The 22,724-nt window shown below is 41.7% G+C and overlaps 1 protein-coding gene across 1 annotated transcript in view; it reads right to left on the reverse strand.

Moving 5' to 3' along the window:
* agap3 (ArfGAP with GTPase domain, ankyrin repeat and PH domain 3) overlaps positions 1-22,296 on the reverse strand; it is a 116,179-nt gene extending 93,883 nt beyond the window's left edge. The window contains exons 1-3 of the mRNA XM_089008929.1: positions 20,385-22,296; positions 6,100-6,158; positions 324-411 (exon numbers count right to left, since the gene is read on the reverse strand). Coding sequence (XP_088865055.1) covers positions 324-411; positions 6,100-6,158; positions 20,385-21,846 — 1,609 coding nt within the window. The 5' untranslated portion in view covers positions 21,847-22,296. The remainder of the gene's footprint in view (positions 1-323; positions 412-6,099; positions 6,159-20,384) is intronic.
* Between the last annotated feature and the right edge of the window lie 428 nt (positions 22,297-22,724).

Below are 22,724 nucleotides of genomic sequence, written 5' to 3' on the forward strand. Positions count from 1 at the left end.
ACACATTGGCTAAAGGAGGAGAAGAAATGGATTTGGTTTGAGAATTACTGTTCAAGCGATTTTCAAGACGGACTTTTCAAGAAAATATGGACATCATCAAGAAAGGTCGGTCAGTTATTTCCTGGCTAATGGTACCTAGCGGACTTGTAGTAATTCTCACCAAACATTTTAAAGTCTGGAATGAGTCAGTCGTAACACGACTGAAGCCCTATCAATGAAACCCACGGCCTGCAACTGTGTTTTGGCATTCAATGAGTTCAAAGAACGCAGATGCGATACATCTCACCTGAACATCTCATGAAGCTGCTGCATGGTGCTCTTACCTTCAGGAGACTCCTCCTGCACATACGTCCCTGTTAAGTAGCGGTGGACTAAGGCTGACTTGCCGCTGGACAGATTCCCCACAATTCCCTGCAAAAAGCAATAGGAAGACAAATGATCACGGAGCCTTCACAGCTCTTTTGTTACATTTCACCCTGTGGCAGCCAGTCACAATTCAAATGAATCACATTACTGGGTCTTGCAGTAACAATCAAAAGAATTGAGCTGAACTGAACTGATGGAAAGACGGGAAATTGATATTATGATGAGGTTCACATGCATGCCATACAGATACACACATTGTGTCATTTACTGTGCATGGTGTCATTTTTTCAGTTGGGAACAAAATACAGGAACATTCTAAATTTCATGAGCCAGAAGCTGAGATGCACGGTATTTGTTTCCAGAGACGTGGCAAGAGCTGAATACATGGGCCATTACATGCCCCAAACTAATATTGGTACACTACAATATGAACCAAGCAATTTTGTCAGCCATGAACACTGAGAAAAAATGAAAATGTGATCATACAGTAGATATAGAAATATATAAAAGAAAATACAACAAAACTGTACTTAGCAAATAAGCCCATTTTTATTGGACCAGGCACATAAGGATGCAGTGACTTTTTCAGCATATAAAACCATATAAAAAATGATTAAAAAAACGCAAGGAATTTGTGAGTCTTCTTCTTTTCCTTTCGGCTTTTCCCCTCAGGGGTCGCCACAGCGAATCAATGTCCTCCATCTATCCCGGTTTTGTGCATCCTCTTATCTCACACCAGCTACCTTCATATCCTCTTTGACCACATCCATAAACCTCCTCTTCGGTCTTCCTCTCGGTCTCCTGCCTGGCAGTTCAAGGCTCAGCATCCTTCTCCCGATATAGTCACTCTCTCTCCTCTGGACATCCAACCCAAAGAAAACCTCAACATCTTCAGCTCTGCTTCCTGTCTTTTCTTCAGTGGCACTGTCTCCAGTCCAAACATCATGGCTGGTCTGACCACGGTTTTACACACTTTTCCTTTCATTCTAGCTGAAATCCTTCCATCACACATCACACCTGACATTTTTCTCCAGCCGCTCCAGCCTGCCTGCACACACTTCTTCACCTCTTTTCCACACTCTCCATTGTTCTGGACAGTTGACCCCAAGTACTTAAAATCCTCCACCTTCTTTATCTCTTCTCACTGTAGCATCACTCTTGCACGTGGATCCCTCTCATTCACACACATATATTCCGTCTTGCTGCGACTAATCTTCATTCCTCTCCTTTCCAGGGTATATCTCCACATCTCTAGTTTCTCCGCCACCTGTTCCCTGTTCTCGCTACAGATCACAATGTCATCTGCAAACATCGTGGTCCAATGAGATTCTTGTCTAACATCGTCTGTCAGTCTGTCCATCACCATAGCAAACAAGAAGGGGCTCAGAGCTGACCCCTGGTGGAGTCCCACCTCCACCTTGAATTCCTCAGTCATACCGACAGCACACCTCACAACTGTCTTACAGTCATGATACATGTCTTGCACCACTCGGACATACTTTTCCGTCACTCCCGACTTCCTCATGCAATGCCACAGCTCTTCTCTGGGCACCCTGTCATACGCTTTCTCCAGATCTAGAAAGACACAATGCAATTCCTTCTGACCTTCTCTGTACTTCTCTATCAGCATTCTTAAAGCAAACACTGCATCTGTCGTACTCTTTTTTGGCATGAAGCCATACTGCTGCTCACAAATGTTCACTTCTGCTCTTAGTTAAGCTTCAACCACTGTTTCCCAGAGTTTCATTGTATGGCTCATCAACTTTATTCCTCTGTAATTAGTACAACTCTGAACATCTCCTTTGTTCTTAAAAATGGGTACGAGTACACTTCGTCTCCATTCTTCAGGCATCTATTCACCATCTAAGATCTTGTTAAATAACCCAGTCAGGAACACCACCGCCACCTCTCCAAGACACTTCCATACCTCGATTGGTAAATCATCAGGCCCGAGTGCCTTTCCCCCCTTCATCCTCTTCAGCGCCCTCCTCACTTCATCCTTGCTAATGCTTGGTACGTCTTGGTCCAAAACAGTCACGTCATCTACTCTTTGTTCCTTCTCATTTTCCTCATTCATCAATTCTTCAAAGTACTCTTTCCATCTTGCCATCACACTACTGGCACCTGTTAATACATTGCCATCTCTATCGTTAATCACCCGGACCTGCTGCAGGTCCTTACCATCTTTGTCCCTCTGTCTCACCAGCCTGTAAAGATCAGTCTCGCCTTCCTTGCTGTCCAGCCGAGCATACAAGTCATCATAGGCCTCTTGTTTGGCCTTTGCCACCTTTACTTTAACCGTGCGCTGCATCTCCTTGTACTGCTGTCTACTCTCGTCCGTCCTCTCAGTGTCCCACTTTTTCTTTGCTAACCTCTTTCTCTGTATACACTCCTGCACCTCCCCATTCCACCACCAAGTCTCCTTATCTACTTTTCTTCTACTCGATACACCAAGTACTTTCCGACCTGTGTCTCTGATTATGTTCGCTGTAGTTTGCCAGGCATCTGGAAGGACCTCTTGCCCACCTCCTTCCTAAATGTCATGCAACACTCTTCCCTTTTCAACTTCCACCATTTTGTCCTCACTTCAGCCTTTGGTTTCTTCATCTTCCTCACTGCCAGCGTCATCCTACATACCACCAACCTATGTTGTCTGGCTACACTCTCACCAACCACTACTTTGCAGTCACTGATTTCCTTTAGATGGCGCCGTTGACACAAAATGTAGTCTACCTGTGTACTTCTGCCTCCACTCTTATAGGTCACCCTATGTTCCTGTCTCTTCTGAAAGAAAGTATTCACAATAGCCATTTGCATTCTCTTAGCAAAGTCAACCACCATCTGTCCTTCAGCGTTCCTCATCTGGAGTCCAAACCTGCCCATCACCTCCTCATCATCTTTGTTTCCTGCGCCAACATGTCCATTGAAGTCTCCACCAATTACAACCCTCTCACTTCTCGGAATGTTCTCTATGACTTCATCATAGTCCAACCAAAATTTCTCATTCTCTGCCAGCTCAAATCCTACTGGCGGGGAATACCCACAAACAACATTGAACATCACACCTTCAATTTCTAGCTTCAGACTCATCATTCTATCTGATACTCCTTTTACTTCTAAGACATTCCTAACAAACTCCTCTTTTAAGATAACCCCAACTCCATTTCTCCTTCTGTCTTCACCATGATAGAACAACTTTAACCCTGACCCTTAGCTTCTAGCCTTGCTCCCTTTCCACCTGGTCTCCTGGACACACAGTATGTCTACCTTCCTTCTCTGCATCATGTCAACCAGCTCTCGACCTTTACCTGTCATTGTTCCTACATTCAAAGTTCCTACTCTTAGTTCTATACTCTTGGCGTTCCATTTCTCTCTTTTTCTCCGGGCACACCTCCCTCCTCTCCTTCTTCGACCAACAGTAGTCCATTTTCCACTGGCACCCTGAAGGTCAACAGTACCAATGGCGGCCGTTGTTAACCCGGGCCTCGACCGATCCGGTATGGGATTCATAGGTTTGATTCACATATTTGTTTTGGCATTTTTTTTACGTCGGATGCCCTTCCTGACACAACCCTCTGTATTTATCCGGGCTTGGGACCGGCACAATAAGACAATGGCTTGTGCCCCCTTGTGGCTACATTGCAAGGAATTCGTGAGTGCTGACCAAAAATATGTAGTTGTGACTAGAGGTGTTTTTTTTTCAGCGCACATTAATTGTAGGAGTTGTTATTGAGAGGGCACATTACAATATAATCTTATGTACATTAAGCTAAAGTGCAATCACCTATAATTATAATCTCTCTTCATATTTTGCACATAATCATTGAGCTGTTAATGATCAGGAAAGCAGGGCAAGTTAATTAGAGCAACAAAAAAAACATTCGTTAATTGCATAAAACGAAAGTCCACCCAACATATTCGCTGCTGCAAAATTAAAAGCAGCTGCAGCCTGCGGATAAGATCATCAAAGTAAAACGTTGAGCTCAGCTCGGATCACAGTGGGAAGTAAAGGAGCGTATTTGTACACGTGTGTTTGTTTTACAGCTTCTTGGGAGAAACACGAGCAAGAAAGTCACATTACATCAATGTGATTGGTTACAGGTGTTGCAGTGTTTCCCCCCGCCGGTGTGAAGGGTTTGAGAAAGTAAGAATAAAAACCGCTTTCAAGGGTGGTAGTCGGAGTCTAGTCGGAACAAAATGAGGCTACGACATACTTGATCTCCCTCCCCCTCATCATTCCCAGGTCATTTTTGGGTGCTAAATTCATGTATGGTTCCAATTATAAAGGGCACATGACAGGCAATCTGCATCTGATATTGCTCGGCACAACTCCAGAGTTTTCGTTACGGGTGTGTGAGCAAGCTAGCAAAACTTGAAGGCTGTGAAAATAATGAGTCAACTCTGAAAGGCTACCACCACCGCCACAACACCTTCACGCCACAGAAATGCTGCCTCAGCGCTGTCGCCATTCGGAAACGCTTCCAGTTGGAGTACTGTGGAACATCTAAAGTTGTTTGGATTTGGAGACTATTTTTAAGAATGGCCGTTGTACCACAGGCACAGCACCATAATTGGGTTTGCCTTTGCTCACTTGCAGTACAAGAAAAGTGAAGTCATTTCCACGTAGGAATATGTTGTTTTTGTAATTTTAATCAGCTACATTTGTTTTTGCTGTTCTGTGAATGTCTTTGGTTGTTGAGTTGTGTGAAGCACATGAAAGTCACCTTGCCTTGCCAGAATTATACTTACTTGATTCTTTGGGTTATTTAGCGAAATCATGCCACAGACAAGATATTAAGGCACTTGGGATTTATTTTAAATCGTTAAGATAAAAGATAAAAAAGGAATGGCATAATATATCCAGGAGATTGCTCTTCGGTTTTTTTAACTGTTATTTAAGAGTCGAAGGGAAGTGAGAAAAAAAAGACAAGAAAGTGATTCATCTCTTTCTTAAAAAGAAATTGCAGGCGTTCCTCTGATCTCTTATCAGCATTAACTTTTGCTTCATCTTTGAAAGTTGCGCAGTAAATGATTGCTTTTTTTCTAAGAGGTTTAATTGCGTTTTTACTGAACAACCCCCGTGTGGACGCAGCCAATTAACACCAGAACAGCCTTTTACGTTAGGTGGCGCAAAGAATGGAAGTGTCCTATCAACCCCAAAGCGTATCTTCCATTGGTCGACTTGTGGATGTTTCCTGTGCTTTTTGTCAGCAAGGAGGGTGGAAATTGCAACGTGGATGCGAAACTCATCCAACACCAAAACTGTCGCTCAGCCCACCATGTGTGTCCATGGAAACACATCCATTATAAAAAAATAAACATAAATATATCCAGCGAATCAAAAATTTAATGTCAAACAAAATCATTTTTGTGTGACATGAAAAACCTGCGCATGAGGGTCCAGGGTTAGACGACAATTATTATTATTATTATTATTATTATTATTATTATTATTATTATTAATCATAATAATAATACCAACAATAATAATAATAATACATTTTATTTATACGCAGCTTTCAAAGCTCTCCAGAACACTTTACAATCACAAAACAGGCATATCAATAAAACCACAGATACAATTCTAAATAGAAACAAGTGATAAAACTATACAGTGAATGTTACTATTATTATTATTATTATATTAATAATAATAATAATTAATTTTTTTTATTAACAATTGTAATTTGGTGCTGACTTTGGGGTCTTCAGGAGGAGAGCGGTTTTACTCACCACTTTCAGTTCTGGCACAGACCGGCTCAGAGTCCATTCTTGGCTGTTGACAAAAGAGTCTGAAAGGAGAAGGACAAAATAATTCATAAATTATTTTCCACATGTGTCACTTATCTGTAATATTTCTCCTTGTATTAAGAACAGTTTTCACGTTTTATTTTCGTTGACCTACAAACTGAATTGAAGTCCAAGAATCAAACATGACTTGTGCTGGTAGGGAGGGATTTTTCGCAACGGTTTAATTGAGCATTTTCTTCATCACAGATACGTCTGTGTAAGCTCTCAGTCGTACAGGAGTGGTCCATCGATGAGAAGGTTTCTTCAGCCGTCATCTGTACGAAAGTGAAGGTGTCGGACGTTTCGCCTCCTATCCAAGACTCTTTGTAATTTTTCAGAGACTCCTGCAATGTACGGTACTGCTACTCCTCTCCTTTTTGAATCTTGAGAATTATTGGTTTCGTTCGCTATTTTTTCATTCTGACATTTGTTGAATGACCACTGAGGGTACCCACAGTTAGTGAGTGCTCTCCTGATATGTTTTGACCCCCCCCCTAGTTGGTATTAGTTTAGCCCTATGCTGGAGGGTTCTGATAACTCCTAGTTTATGTTGTAAAGGGTGGTTAGAGTCAAAAAGTAAGTATTGGTCAGTGTGCGTAGCCTTCCTAAAGACTTCTGTTTTTAGCGCTCTGTCCTCTTTTATAATTACTTTACAATCCAAGAAGGCTAGTTGGTTCTCTTGAATGTCCTCACGAGTAAATTTAATGTTGAAGTCTACAGAGTTGAGGTGATCTGTGAAGGATTGAATTTCTTGTTTCTTAATTATGACAAAAGTATCGTCCACATAGCTAAACCAGTGTCTTGGTTTTGGTTTTGTCCCCGGGAAGGATGTGAGGGCCTGTTTCTCCATCTCTTCCATGTAAAGATTAGCCACTATGGGTGAAACTGGTGAGCCCATAGCACAACCACAGGGAGGGGTCCCCTGCCCCCCCCCCAACCTGAGAGTAGGGACCTATCATAGCTGTGTCCGGCACCACCATGTCTGGACATTAGGGATATATAAATGGGGCCGATACGACCAGTCAGACTTTAGTTCGCTGGCGAAGCCTCTTGGATAGGAGGCGAAACGTCCGAAACCTTCACTTTTGTACAGATGACGGCTGAAGAAACCTTCTCATCGATTCATCACAGATAACAACCCAAACAATTATACCAGTTTTAATTGTGAGCCTACCAGCTTCATTCACGATTCATTCAAGTTTTCTAAATTGAAATCAAACATTAATCAAATTTAGAAAAAAAGCAGGATGCTGATTATATCAACAAACAGTATGGTAACAGGGGATAACATTGATGGTGGCTCATGGGCCCAGGGACACAATTGAACTGCATCAGCTTGGCCATTATGTAATTTATGGGCTAGTAGAAATTTGATAAACAATATGATGAAATTTGCAAATCATTACCTTTGAAAATTCAAAACAACTACCAGTAAGTACAGAGATACCTCAGTTTACGAAGGCTTTAGTTTAAGACCTTTTCGCCTGATGAACATTATATTTGCGAGAATATAATCTTGGCATACGAACTAGTTTTCGGCGGATGAACACAAAACCACGAAAAGCGCCACGGTGGCTGCCGGACTAGTTTTCCACGCCCCCTTTGAGTGCAGATGTGGTTTGCGATCGAGTGGAGTACTTTTGCTATTATGGGACCGAAAAAGACCCCACCACAGGCATGTGTTAAGCCGAAGAGGACACAAAAGAAAATTACGGTCGAGCAGAAGAAGGAGATCATCAAAAAACACGAACGAGGTGTGCGTTTGTGTGACTTAGCATCCCAGTACCAGTACGCTAAATCGACCATTGCTACGTGTGGCTAAGGGTGTTTTTGTGTTGTCTAAACAACGGTCTCAGGCAATAGAAGAGGTTGAAAAACCTCTGTTAATTTGGATTAACGAAAAGCAGCTCGCAGGGGACATTGTAAATGAGCGTATTGGATTGGATTGAATTGGATATGCCTTTATTAGTCTCACAGTGGAGAAATTTACATTTCACAGCAGCAAAGTGATGAAAGGAAGGTGATGAAAGGTATTATCGCAGAGAAAGCACGGCAACTTCACTCAGAGAGAGGCATCAAGAAGTAACTACATCAACGACCATTACAAAGGTAAATAAAATGACTTTATTATACAGTACAGTTTATTTCCTGAATTACAATCCAATAGCACATGTATTATACATAAAATAAGTTATATTTTGTGTAGTTTAGTAGAAAATTCTGTTTTATGGGGACCTAGGAATGGATAATTCTCATTTTTAATGGTTTCTTATGGGAAATAAATGTTTGGCAGATGAACCAATTAAGTCCGTAAGCTTAGGTATCACTGTCCAAAGAAATGAGAATTACTTCAAATCTTAAACTATTTAGGGACATTAAGCATGAAATAATTACCAAAAGTTATGTGATTTCATGAATATCCAATTGGCAAGCACAGTTTCTGACAGGGCAACCACAAAGTGGTTTATGGTGGCCTCACATGTCAGACCCTGAATAAGAAACAAACAACAACATGATTTGGGGTGTAATATTTAAGACTATATCACATAATTAATATTTTAATATTATCAATTTAATAATTTCACTAACACTACCATACCTACTCACATACTCATATGCACAATCACAAACTAAAAGATGAAATATAATTTTTTTTCTCACCCAAATTGTTTTCAATCCATCCATCTTTTCTCTTCAAATTATAGCTTTTGACTTAACATGCACATGTTTTGTACACTCTACTCTTGCCGTGATTATAAAAAAAAAGCAAAGAAAGGTATGTGAATGCTCAAAAAAAGACTTTATCAACATCGCAGCGATAATACTAGTGGGCCTCAATCGGCAGTACATATGCACCTAAAAGCTAGCAACCACTCATTTGACGACAATGAGGTTAACATCTTTGCCAAAGAACATAGATGGTTTGAAAGGGGAGTAAAAGAAGCGATTTTCAAAAAACAGCTAAATCCTTCAATAAACCGATATGGTGGGGGGAGGTTCAATTTGGATCGTTCGTACAACAGCCTGCTTAGGCAACATAGGATTAGTAATACTGATGAGGTGATCCCGGAGGAAGTGGGGCAATCAGGCCAGTCGTTAGTCAGGACAATAGGAACAATCAGTGGAGCCGCAGGGAGTAGTCCTCTGCTCCCCCCAATCTGTGAGCAGGGACCTACCATAGCAGAGTCCAGCACCACCATGTATGGACAGTAGGGATATACATATAGGGCCGAAACTACCAGTTAGACTTTATTTCGCTGAAGAAGCATCTTGGATAAGAAGCAAAACGTCCGACACCTTCAATGATGACGGCTAAAGAAACCTTTTCATTGATGGACCACTCCTGTACGACTGACAGCTTACACAGAGATACTATATAAATATACTGTATACAAATGTTCCAAATTTCCAAATGAAGTCAAAGATGGTGCACGAGTAGGCAGCCGTCAGCAAATGCTCTCACGACCCTGGCTTTTTTTGTTGTTTTTGTCTTGTTTTTGTCTCGTTTTTGTGTTTTATTTGGCCACAACTGTGCTGCGTGGTTTGCGCCTTTTCGGCAGCACGAATAGGCCAGCACTGTTTTTGAATGGGTGGAATGTCGGTGCCATTTGACATTCATCGCTGGACAGCTCTGGGGCCATTGTGCTTTTTTGCGCCTGTCGTGGCCAGCATTTTTACAGCCCCGTTTTGTTCAGTGGAAAAGACGATGATGTTGGACAGTCTGTGGCTGGATGGATGCATGGCTTAAGGAGCCCAGGATGAGAAGAAAGGAGCGTCAGCGCAGAGCGCCAATGCGTATGTGGAACTGTCGCGGCTTGTAATCGAAGCGGATTCATGTGGGACAGGAGATGTGAGACAATCTCTTTTCATCAATGGATGCTACAGCCTCGTGTTTGCTTTCAACATTTAGCTTGTAGTAGACGTGCAAATTCCACCATGACGTCCCTGATCCACTGCTGGAAAGGATGCTTTGATCCTCTCCTCTTTCATCTCGAACTGCTTCATGTCATCACAAAGAGGGTACAGCAAGTCCTGAAGAATGAACTCTGTCTTTGTGTTGTCATATTATTTGTTATTTTTGGGTTTTTTCCCCAAGATGGCGGCGCATGAACACGCAGCGGCTCCCCTCTCCCGGAAAATTAGCGTTTTCGTGCCCGAAGACAGCTGAGATAGGCTCCAGCTGAGATAGGCTCCAGCACCCCCCGCGACCCTAATGAGGTATAAGCGGTACGGAAAATGGATGGATGGATGTTTATTATGTTTGTTAAAGTCATTATAAGTGCCTTGCATGCTGGGTCCGACAGGACAGTAATTTCATCTGTGCTGTATGTCATGCATATTAGCATATTTGACAATAAAGCTGACTTTGACATACATACATACATACATACATACATACATACATACATACATACATACATACATACATACATACATACATACATACATACATACATACATGCATGCATGGATGCATACATACATGATGCATGCATGGATGCATGCATACATACATACATACATACATACATACATACATACATACATAGATAGATAGATAGATAGATAGATAGATAGATAGATAGATAGATAGATAGATAGATAGATAGATAGATAGATAGATAGATAGATAGATAGATAGATAGATAGATAGATAGATACATGCATGCATACATACATACATACATACATACATACATACATACATACATACATACATACATGCATGCATGGATGCATACATACATGATGCATACATACATGATGCATGCATGGATGCATACATACATACATACATACATACATACATACATACATACATGCATGCATAGATGCATACATACATGATGCATGCATGGATGCATACATACATACATACATACATACATACATACATACATACATACATACAGACATACATACATGCATGCATGGATGCATACATACATGATGCATGCATGGATGCATGCATACATACATACATACATACATACATACATACATACATACATACATACATACATACATACATACATACATACATACATACATAGATAGATAGATAGATAGATAGATAGATAGATAGATAGATAGATAGATAGATAGATAGATAGATAGATAGATAGATAGATAGATAGATAGATACATACATACATGCATGCATGCATGCATGCATGCATGCATGCATACATACATACATACATACATACATACATACATACATACATGCATGCATGGATGCATACATACATGATGCATGCATGGATACATACATACATACATACATACATACATACATACATACATATATACATACATACATACATACATACATACATGCATGCATAGATGCACACATACATGATGCATGCATGGATGCATACATACATACATACATACATACATACATACATACATACATACATACATACATACATACATACATACATACATACATACATACATACATACATATTCTGATTAGATTAATTATTCTCATACAAATTTTAGCGTGCTCGCTTCACAATGCTGAGGTGAAGGGTTTGATTCCGACTCGGGCCTCCCTCTGTGGAGTTTTCTCCATGCTTGCACTGGTTTTCTGTGGGTATTCCGGCTTCTTCTCACATTCTAAAACATTCATTGGTGCCTCTGAACATGCATTGGCACACTCTAACTTGTCTCTATAGGTGTAAGTGTGAGTGCAGATGGTTGTTTGTTGTATGTCGTGTGACCTGCGATTAGTTGGCAAACTAGTTCAGGATGTGCCCTGCTTGTTGTCACCACTCCACATGACCCTCATGAGGATAAAGTAGATCGGATAATGGATGGATTGATGGATTATAAAATGTTACTATTCTGAAAAAAAAAAAAAAAAAGAAAATACTGTATATTCATATCTCAGTTTAGAGATTGAAGTAAACACACCACAGAAGTAAATATTTTTACAAATATGTCTTTATGTATGTACACTCAAGTATCACATCCCCTGTAATTAAGTGGGGATAGGCCATCCGCAAAGATGTTTATGAATCAAGACTTATGTAGGCGAGTGTGTAGTATTCCAGTGACCTTTTACCCATGCACATATAGTGTCTACTTTTCCCGTGTAAGTGGTGTAGTTTCACAAAGCACTTTAACATCCCCTTTTATGGTTTGAACATGCCACAACATGCACAAAAACAACAGACCCGACTGGTTGGGTTTCAAACTACACGTCAATGAATGCATGTAAACACCTCCCCGATGTAGCCACCAGCTCGATTCAAAGCATTTCCTGTTACATAGTTCTGTGGACGACTACTTCTTTGTCGTATCATCTTATCACTGGAAAAAGATGCGTGCTGTTCTTGCAGCTCACAGAACGACCAGGCACGAAAAAACAAGGCGTAATTGAATCCATGTGCACCAGTTACCTCACTCATCAAGAATGACCATCCCCAAAAGACTATGCCCCATAATGCCTACAAGGGCGTGGGGGGGGGGGTTATTGCTGATCCCCCTGCGTTTGTTATGCCTTGACAGGACACCAGTGCTTTTTGTCTAACAGAGAGCAAAGAGAGGGAAGTTTCAGCTTGTTTGCCTGCCGACTTGCGTTGAAAGCGACCAGTAAGTTTCCTGGCGGATTACACTAGGAATAAAAAATGCAAAGCCAGCAAAAATAAATAATTAAATAAATGGATGTGTGGTGGTTTATTTTAGCGTGGGGACCTTGAAATCTATATTTTCCCTCTAACAATTTTTCCAACCAGCTTTCCCACTTCAAATTATAGAGGGTGCTTCTGCTTCCTTTGGTCAGGCATCAAATGATGTTGACTGTTGGACCATCCAAAAAATAAAGTGAGTCCGAATGACTTGTTCTTGGCCACTTAACTATAGGGACTTGGTGGAAATTGTCAATAGAGCAAAGGAAATTACACACCATTGTATTGCAAATGGTTTTGATCAGGCAAGGAGAGTAATTTATTGGAGGACACTGAGAAAACGGACCAGTTCAGCAAAATCGAGACTGCCGCTGCTCTCCTTCCTCAGTGTGGGGAAGTCGAGAACTGATGCTAATTCCATTGGTATGTATGATGTCACCTGGAATGGCTCTCAGTGACTTTGATCACTGATATAAAAATGTATGGATGTTACAGATTTCTCATCAAGTTTATCAAATATGATATAGCGAAGGGTAGTGTAGTCTGTTTTTTTTTTCTTCCCCCAAGTCTGATGGAATTTGTTGCAGCTTCCCACAACTCAGATCTCGAAAGCAGAAAACATAATGAATGAATGGATCGATGGTTGGGTTTAACAAAGTAGGAAAGTGAAGGAAAAAAAACGTGTACATTTGCTACACGTTTTTAAAACAATCACTTTTTCAACATTCCTCTGGAATTACAATGTCCTATCACTGGTGAGCTAGTTTGAGAACATGCCAATAGGCTACTTATGAGGGAATTGATGGCTGCCTCGGTGCCGATGGGCAGCGTATTGGTTACGCTAACCTAGAATTTACCTGAAAAAACAATGCCTGTAAATAGATTAAATTATCACCTTCACCCACAAAACCCACGCCTTTATGTCCATTTTTCAAGGTTATAAGAAAACATCAGCACTGTCTCAGTCCGCCTTCCTCACAAGCAATTTAAAGAGCCAAGCATCTAAACCAGGCATGGGCAAACTACGGCCCGCGGGCCACATACGGCCCGTTAGGCTTTTTAATCCGGCCCGCCGAACCTGCCCAAATTATAGTAACAGTGTCTGAAACTCATGACAAAAAGTTAGCGGACAACAGGGAAGATAACTGAAAAGTTGCCTGCCCCATTTTTCACAACTTGAAGCACAATGAGACAACTAATCACATTAAAAAAATATTTTGTCACAAAATACAAAGTCGTTTTTAAAATCAAGAATGTACCTACTACAAATGCTACCTTGCTTAATTTACGGTACATGTGCATGGCTCTAAGATTTTGCTGCAGTAATCGATTGTCATTGTGGTGCACAATGCAACGTTTGCATTGCTTCCTATGAGCCACTAAGCCCCTTTCATAAGTGTACATTTACAGTCACGGTTTAATGTAAATTTACGTTTTGTAGCGTCACATATGTTGTTAGCTTTTTTTGAATCTTTCTTCTGGGCTGAGGTTCTGTGCATCTATTTTGGAAAATGACATGCAATTGCACGACTTTATAACGCTTGCGAAAGTCCGGAAGAAAGAAGCAGGCTTCTGATTGGCTGCCGTGCAGAGTATGCAAATTTCACTGCAGGTAGCCTATGTCTGTGTGCTCGGCGAGGGTACACGTGTATTGTTTCCGCGTGAAGGCGAGGGCGTCAGTGAGGAGTTTGTTGAGCGCGCGGTCAGGACAAACCATAGAAATAGATATTTCTATGGTACAAACCATCCATGATTTGGCGGAATTTAACACAAGTAGGTATTATTGAGCTTGAATATTTTGTTGTGGAATAATATGTTTTGAATGTTGAAAGTGATTCCATTTTTCAATAAATGTTGATGTCTTTAACTTTGCCCCTTCAATGAAAACTTATTAAAACAGACGCAATCTTGATGAGTCACAGTGCATATGTTATTTTAATCTATTTCCATTTCCTCCTCCAAGTATCTGTGAAATAGTATGTAAACGCCATATTCCTTGAGACAACTTTATTAACTGATCAGGGATATTTTTCACATTTGAAAGACAGTTAATAAATTTGGTTCTTACTGTGCTATGAGGTTTGTACACACTACATTTAAAGGACAACAGACATCAGACATCAGAAAAACGTTTTATAGCATCTAAAATACCCAAAACAGGCAGGCTGATATTTTTAGTTAAATGAAAAACACCAATAAAAATGACTTCAAAATGAATCCGGAAATGGCCAGTTTCAGAAGGTCCCACCCCCTTGTTCGTGACGTCACGCCAAGACGCTTGCCTTGCTCGAGAATCAAAACAATGGCTTCAGATTCGGAGAAGATGTTTTCTTGTTACTCATCCAGTTATGAATATGATTCAAATAGTTCTGAAGAGGAAAGCATACATGGTTGCAATTAATTCAAGGAGTCCTCCCATATCAATTCGAGCCGTCAATGACAGCAATGTAGCACCCAGAAAATGCAGAAGATGGCGCGCAAGCTCCGTTGGAAATGGGCTGATTTGTCAGCTGGGAATTTGTGTCAGCGAATATCAAATAGTTGTCTTGGTGCAACACACAACGATTCACCATGGCGTTATTTATGTGTTTTCCTTCTAATTTCGCCATCAACATTAAGTTTTCAGACCAAACAAAGTACCCAAAATGCATTGTGTGTCGCTTTCGCGGTCAGGGGCGTTCCAAACGTGACGTCACATGGGGATCGTCATCAACTCGAAAACAAGACTTCAGAATATTCAGCGCAAGTCTTAGAACGTCAACTATAGCTATATGATGTGGAATCTTTGTAAAATACGCTCAGTCAAAGTCATTTGAAGTGATTTTATAAATTATGGACCTAACTTGTCCGGAGGCGTCAGTTGTCCTTTAATGCTTTAGGTTTAGTATTCCCGGCCCAAACACTCCCTCCAAATGCTTCTGGCCCTGCCCCTCTGTCAAATTTTAGAACCCAATGCGGCCCGTGAGTCAAAAAGTTTGCCCACCCCTGGTCTAAACCGTTATCTGTGTTCTGTTCAGTGCCCACACAGCAAACCATTATCTGTAGAGCTCAGTGATAAACACAATCAGCTGAGGCTGAAGCAAACATCACGGTACCTCTCCTCTATTTCAATGCTGTTGTGACGATGCACCCTCGCTTCACACTCTGCAAACGTCTCAAACAGTGATAACTTCCACTGAGCCAGACTTCACGTGATGGTTCAACTGGGGGTTCCTACTTAAATGTGCAGATGGAGGAGTCTGGGGCTACAACGCCCCAGTTGATTAAATCAATTTGTGAGGTTCAAAGGGATTAGTGTCTGATTTAAGTCCGATTTCCACCTGACGAAAACGACTACTGAATAAACTGCTGGAAAACGTGATGGAAAACCATAAAAAAAGGAAAGAAACTGGCTGTTGACAGAGAGTAAAGATGCACAGAGAAGCACCACAGTTCTAAGGTTACTCAGTCTATCGCTGACATATGCTAATGCAACATTTACAAGGAAAATATTTGCATTTCCAAAAAATAATCAAATGAATCACAATAAGTGTGGGGGCATATGAATGTGACTTTTTGTGCCAGGGTTTCTAACTGCCTACAGACGACACAGTATACTGTAGATCCAAAACACTTAACAGGGTGTCAACAACAAGCATGTCGCAGGTAAGCAGCCGTGAATCACACATACAGCTGCGCTCAGAAGTTTAATTACTCAACACAATCAAAACATCTACAAATAATGCTCATCATTATCATTAGCGAGCATACCAGTCAATTGCACTCTGTTGACAACCAAGAACCCTGTTTCGTTCAGTCCGCACCAGACTGAAGTGAAGCACAAAATGACTTGTACCAATCGCTGCGAGGTATTAAACTGCACTGCAGTGTATGTTTTGTGTAGTGTTGCAATCATCACTATTTTCTGACCAATTACTGATTCTTATGAACTGCAGGTAACACCCCCCGCCCCCACAACCCATAGCATAAGCCTTCAATCTTCCAATTTTATTGCATTGTAAAACACTGAAAAATACCATGGGAAACCATAAACATACAGATTATTTCAATTGCAAAGATCTGTCCTCATTTCACAACAGAAGAGCAAAATGGTGACTTTTTCAGACCCTATTTTCAGGGAATGGGCGATTAACCAATCCCTCGGAAATGAAAGTCATCGAGACACATTCCGATGCCGTCATATCGATCAGTGCTCTCCTTGTCTAATGTGCTCCAGCAAGTCAAACTAAGATTCATACATGTGATAGGTTGTATTTTGGAGGCTCATTCCTGCTATTTTAACACCTCAATTCTTCCCAATACTAGAATCACCCATCTCTGCCACTCAAACAAATGTCCACACAACAGAGAAGCTGCTTTGTTGATCCCTCACTATAACCCCCCCCTGCACCTCCCCCCACCTTCCAAACCTTGCTGAGGTGTACAGGATCGTCACTAGGAAATACGTCTACTCAGGTGTACTTGGTTGTCATGGATTTGGGGTGTTGGGAGGAGGAGGTGGTGTTTTAGCCTTGTGGATCTAATTAGGAGGCAAGCACTTTAGGCAGGTAACGACAGGCAGTGAGTCCCACCCAGGGCAGCGAGCACTAACCAGGCACACCTACATTCCTGACGCCTGACTGCTTCGCACTTGGTGATTACAATGGACAAATACAGCAGGACCTGTCCGTACTCACTGAAATGTCTCCAAGGTAACCAGTGACAACACAAAAGCACCGGAGGAAGAACGGTGGCCGACCTTAGGACGCTATTCGACAGCATGAAGTATCACCTTAGCCAGTTCATAGGTTGTCCTACCCATTGACAGTGGATACAAAACATGCAAGCGAGCACACTTACTGAGGCTATGATGGAGATTTAATAGAAAACTTTTCATCAGCAGCCTCCTTTCCATAGACCGTAGATAAAGTTAATATTGAGCTGAGGACAAAAAGGCTTCTACACCGAACACAAGAAGTGTACCTGGGTGTATTTAATAACAAAATTAAGCAAAAATGTATGCATTTGACAGATTGCTTCTCCATTATCACAGGGGTCTCAAACTTAATTTACCCGAGGGCTGCTGGAGGCAGAGTCTGGGTGAGGCTGGGCCGCATCAGTTTTTCCACAAGAAAATCAAAGATAAAACATTCCCATGTTCTCGAAATCTTTATTTTTAACCCACAAAAAATGAACTAAACGAATAAATGGAAAAATGAATAAAAAAATAAGTAATAAATAAATAAATAAAATAATTTAATGATCATAAGGCAGTTACAGACGACTGAAAAAAAAACACAGGAAAACGAATTATTTTAATAAAGTTGCAAATGCCTGTATTTACAGTTCTTTAACCTTTAACTTTCTTAACATAAAGAAAATATTGAACATTAACTGTCCTAGACATTGCTTATCTTGCCTACTTGTTCAGCTCCACACACACAAGTTTCATTCATATCAATCATGCGGGCCGCACTAACATTAATCTTTCATATCAAGGTGGGCCGCAAAATATTCTTTCAAGGTCCGCATTTGGCCCGCGGGCCGTGAGTTTGAGACCCCTGTATTATCAGAACCGCTTTCCAAATCTGCAAAGGTTGGATCAAAGCCACAGGATTTTTATTGTTTATTGAAGACATGTCACCTCTTCTTCAGTACAATATTTGTAGATTACTATGATTACTATGATTTATGACATTACGATCTCCAGAAATACAGTCCTCTTCCGCCTGTTTCAATTACAGTGGTACCTCTACTAACAATTCCTCATACAAAATTTTCAAGTTACGAAATGTCTCAACAGGAAAATATTGCCTCTCGCTACAAAATACATTTCAAGATAGAAAAGGTAAAAATACAGCATAGGCTGCTACTTGTAGCTCAGTTTTCTGAACGGAACATATTGGGCAAGTGGGCAAGTGGCTATTGGGAAAGTGGCTATTCCTGAGCATCTTCCTGACATAACATTGGCGAAAAGGGACCTCTCCCATATGTGTCTGCATGTCAATAGATAGATGTATTTTTATGCAGCGTCTTCGTCATTCGCCATTAGGTGTTCTGATAGTTTTAACATGTTCCGGTAGTTGTTACATATTTTGATGGATTATTATTCTTTCAAAAACATTTAAGTCTGAATTTTGTGGTGGCTTGAAATGTATTAGGGAATTTACATGGAAAACACCTCTTTACGAACACATTTTCTAGTTAAGAAATTTCTTCCGGTACCAATTAATTTCCTCAGCAGCGGTACTGTGTAAAGTGTTTCACTCAGGAGAGAAAAACACCGTCTGATGGACTAGTTCCATTTACATCAGGGCAAATAAGGGTACACTTTGTAGACATTAGTTTTCACATATGGGCAGCTAAGTGTTAACTGCCACCCAAATTCAACTTCACTTCATTAGAATTATTTTGCAAACCGAAAAAGCAGGCCTGATGCTGGTGCATATAGAGTATTTCAGTTTAAGTATGTAGTACATGTATTGGAGAATAAGGTTTATTTTTACTGTGGTGAATAAAGGTTAATGATGAATTGGTTTAATCCGCATAACTGTGACTTTTCTGAGGTTAACTTGAAAAAAGTCAGTTTTGTATGAAACACCAGATAGCAAAAAGTTAGCTCACAATGTGAGTTAAAAATTATCATAGAGGCAAATAAAGGTCTATATGATAATTTTATACCGTTTTAAGCAAGCAGTGTATCAACAGTAGAATTGATGATTTCACTCCTCACTCCCAAATTTTGGTTCATGAAGAGCCTGTAATCAGGAGAGTATTGTACAATTTCCAGCCAAAGGCAATGAGTTGGGATATTTTCACTTTCAATCTCAACAAGTTGTTTTTTATTCAACGTCTAAAAGAAGCCCTGGAGAATGGCGTGTGGGTTCATACCAAATTCAATGTAAAATACCAATAACAACAACAATAACACACACACACAACAACAACAACAACAACAACAACAATAATAATAATAATAATAATACATATGTTTTAGGTAAGCATGTATGCAAATAAGAAATGGTTTGGAAACCCTGGAGTGAGACAAAACAAAAAGAGATTGCCGCACATCCCAAGTGCTGAACAGAACACTGTTAAGAGTTAACCTTTAAACACTGCGGCTTAATAACCCTTCTCCACCTGTGCCCTAGTCATCTCAATTTAGCTGTGTTAGCCTGCCAAGAGCATCCCTAATACAGCTACCGACACTTTTAATGTGACTAGTTTAGACTTGCGCCTTTGAAAGGCCAACTTTGAGACTTTTCTTTGTCTGGGGCATCAAAAAATAAAATAGTTCCATTGGCCTCAAACAACCGTGAGAGAGGAAGACAATGTATTTCGCTACCACATGGATCAAACATATAGAAACTGACTGTGAAGCAAAGTTGTAGTGAAGGGACAGACATTTACCCAAAAATAGAAATTCCGAGAGCACTCCACATGTTTTTGAATGCCACCCAAACCCCAAATTCCCCATGTGTTTTTCATTTGCCTGTCCGATTTTGTGTGTGTTCCCGAGACTTTCTTTTCAGCAACTGGGGGATATGAAGGTGGGGGCAATGTGAATATGGCACGGTGAGTGAAGAACTCAAGTCTTGTAGGTCTTACCTTGACCTTTACGAGACTCTGTGTCTGCCAGGGTCTCTATGGCGACAGGCAGTGACTTATTATTCAGAGTCATCACATGCTGGCCTCCGTCTTTCGATTCGCATTTGACCAGCTGCTCTTTCCTCCTGAAGCGGTTGGCTATGAGCTGCCAAAAGCTGGGCTCCCCCTGAGCTGGTTTGGTCAATTTGGTCGGGCACACAGGTACCTCCATCACCTTGACCTTGCCCTTGCTGCGGTACTGGATGTACTGCATGCCCCCGTCCACAACCGGCCCACCGGAAGATGGCAACGTTCTCCCCGTGAGGTACGAGAAAGGCTGAGAAGGCATGCTGTCAGCAGTTTTGGCTTGAGAGAGTCCCTTTGAAGCCTCCTCACACCCTGGAATCACCTTGTCCCGAGGCCGAGTCTTCCGGATGCGCATACTTAAGCTCCGTCGCAATGAGCTCAGCGTGCTTTTCGGAACATCCGATTTAACAAAAGACGATTTCACGCATTTGTCATGATCGCTGTCCTTGTTCTTATCAGGAGAGCTTTTACCAAATAACCTCCAACGGATGGCTCCTTTCAGGAAGTTTCCTCCATCGTGTCCTGTGTGAATCGCCTGTCTGCTTATGTCGTCATCAGAGGCCTTTTTCCTGAGCTCCAGTACGGTCATACTAAGAGGCCTGGTTTTCACGCTTCTGTGGCGCTCCCTGGTGATTACCTCTGCAGGAAACGCTGCTTGGTGAACCACAGCCGGGTTGAGACCATCCACGACCCTCAGCTCAGCTTTCCTGGTCCTGTACAACTGACTACCCTCCACTACGCCTGTCCTTTTCAGGGAGTTTTGCTTGCCCTGCTCCACGAGGACCGGGCCTGGGCCCGAAAGCATGCACACGCTCCTTGGCCTACGGAGTCGAACCGGTTCGGACTCACTTTGCTGCTCCGCCGGTTCGCCATACATGCTCATACTCCTCCTGACGAGTGAGGCCTCATCCTGACGGGATCTTCGGGGTACGGCCCGAGGCAGCGTGTGGCCTGTGACGGCGCCATGTCCACTAAATGACAGTATTCTGGTGTGGACACTGACACTGTACTTGTGCGAAGTCCGGGCGTCTGCGTCGATGATCTCTGAGGAGTTACCTGAGATCTCGGAGGGATGTCTCATAAGCCCGTCACTCCTCATTCTTCTCTCTACCTCCACCTCCTCCTCCTCCTCATTCTCCTCTACCACCACTTCTTGTCGTAGACTTGCTGCTCTCAGGTATGACCACCTGCCGATGATGGGGCTGTTCTCCATGATTTGGTCTCCTGGCTTGAAACCGTCCACCAGGGCGTAGGGTGTCACCCAGCCCATTCCTAGGTCTGGTACGAGGTCATCTACCTGTGCGTCCTTTAATGTTACAGAGATGTGATGAATGGTTTTCCCCTGCTGCTGATTGCTGGCAGTAGCATCCGTTGTCCCACTGCTAAGGAATAGCATGGCACTGTATCCAAACTGATTCACATACTACAGACCAAACAACTCACATGCTGCCAGGAAGTTTTGGCATTCCTCAATTGGAGGACCAAATTCCAGTTACAGACATAATCCTTCACCTTTGACATGAGAGGAAACTTCAAACAAGTCGGAACGAGTCTCGCTTCCAACTGCATCCTTGTACAAGCACTTGGACGGCCGCCGTGTCCGAAAGAGACTTGTTCTGCTTGGTCAGAGTACAAACTAGCACACTTGAGAGGAAAAAAAACACACAACCTACACACAGTTGCCAAAGTTACAACTGCAAAAGGTGCAAAAAACAACTCATCCCTCCTCTTGGGCAAGTTGCGAACTGTGAACAGCTCTTTTTGCAAGTGCTGCAGACAAGCCCCTTTAATCTTTGTGCTGAGGGAGTGTGAGTCTCTGAACTTTCAAGCGGAGCCATGCAACCCTCTGGAACACATGGAAAACAAGGAGTGGAACCCACCAGACCCCGTGGCTCTTTCCTCTGAGCTGCTGTTTCCCCACAAGCTCTCAGGAACATGAATTGAGAAACATGGAATTGGGATCCGATTCAACAGGCACATATACACACGCACGAACACGCACACGCACATGCACATGCACACGCACAGACACACACACACACACACACACACACCACACTCACGAACACGAACATGCACACACACGAACACTAAGCAAAGAGACGGTTCAGACCATATGCAGAAACACAAAGTGGGGCAAAACGTTGCCATTTTTAAAAAGATATGAAGGGACACAAATAAGAAAATAACACATATGTTCCCATTCTTTCATATTTTTGCAGTTCAGTCAGAGAAAAAAACCTACTGCAGACTCCTTATTCACATGTAGTTGGT

The sequence above is a fragment of the Hippocampus bargibanti genome, linkage group LG11, assembly GCF_051943395.1.
Source record: "Hippocampus bargibanti isolate YZ-2025 linkage group LG11, ASM5194339v1, whole genome shotgun sequence".
In the NCBI taxonomy this organism is placed as follows: Eukaryota; Metazoa; Chordata; class Actinopteri; order Syngnathiformes; family Syngnathidae; genus Hippocampus; species Hippocampus bargibanti.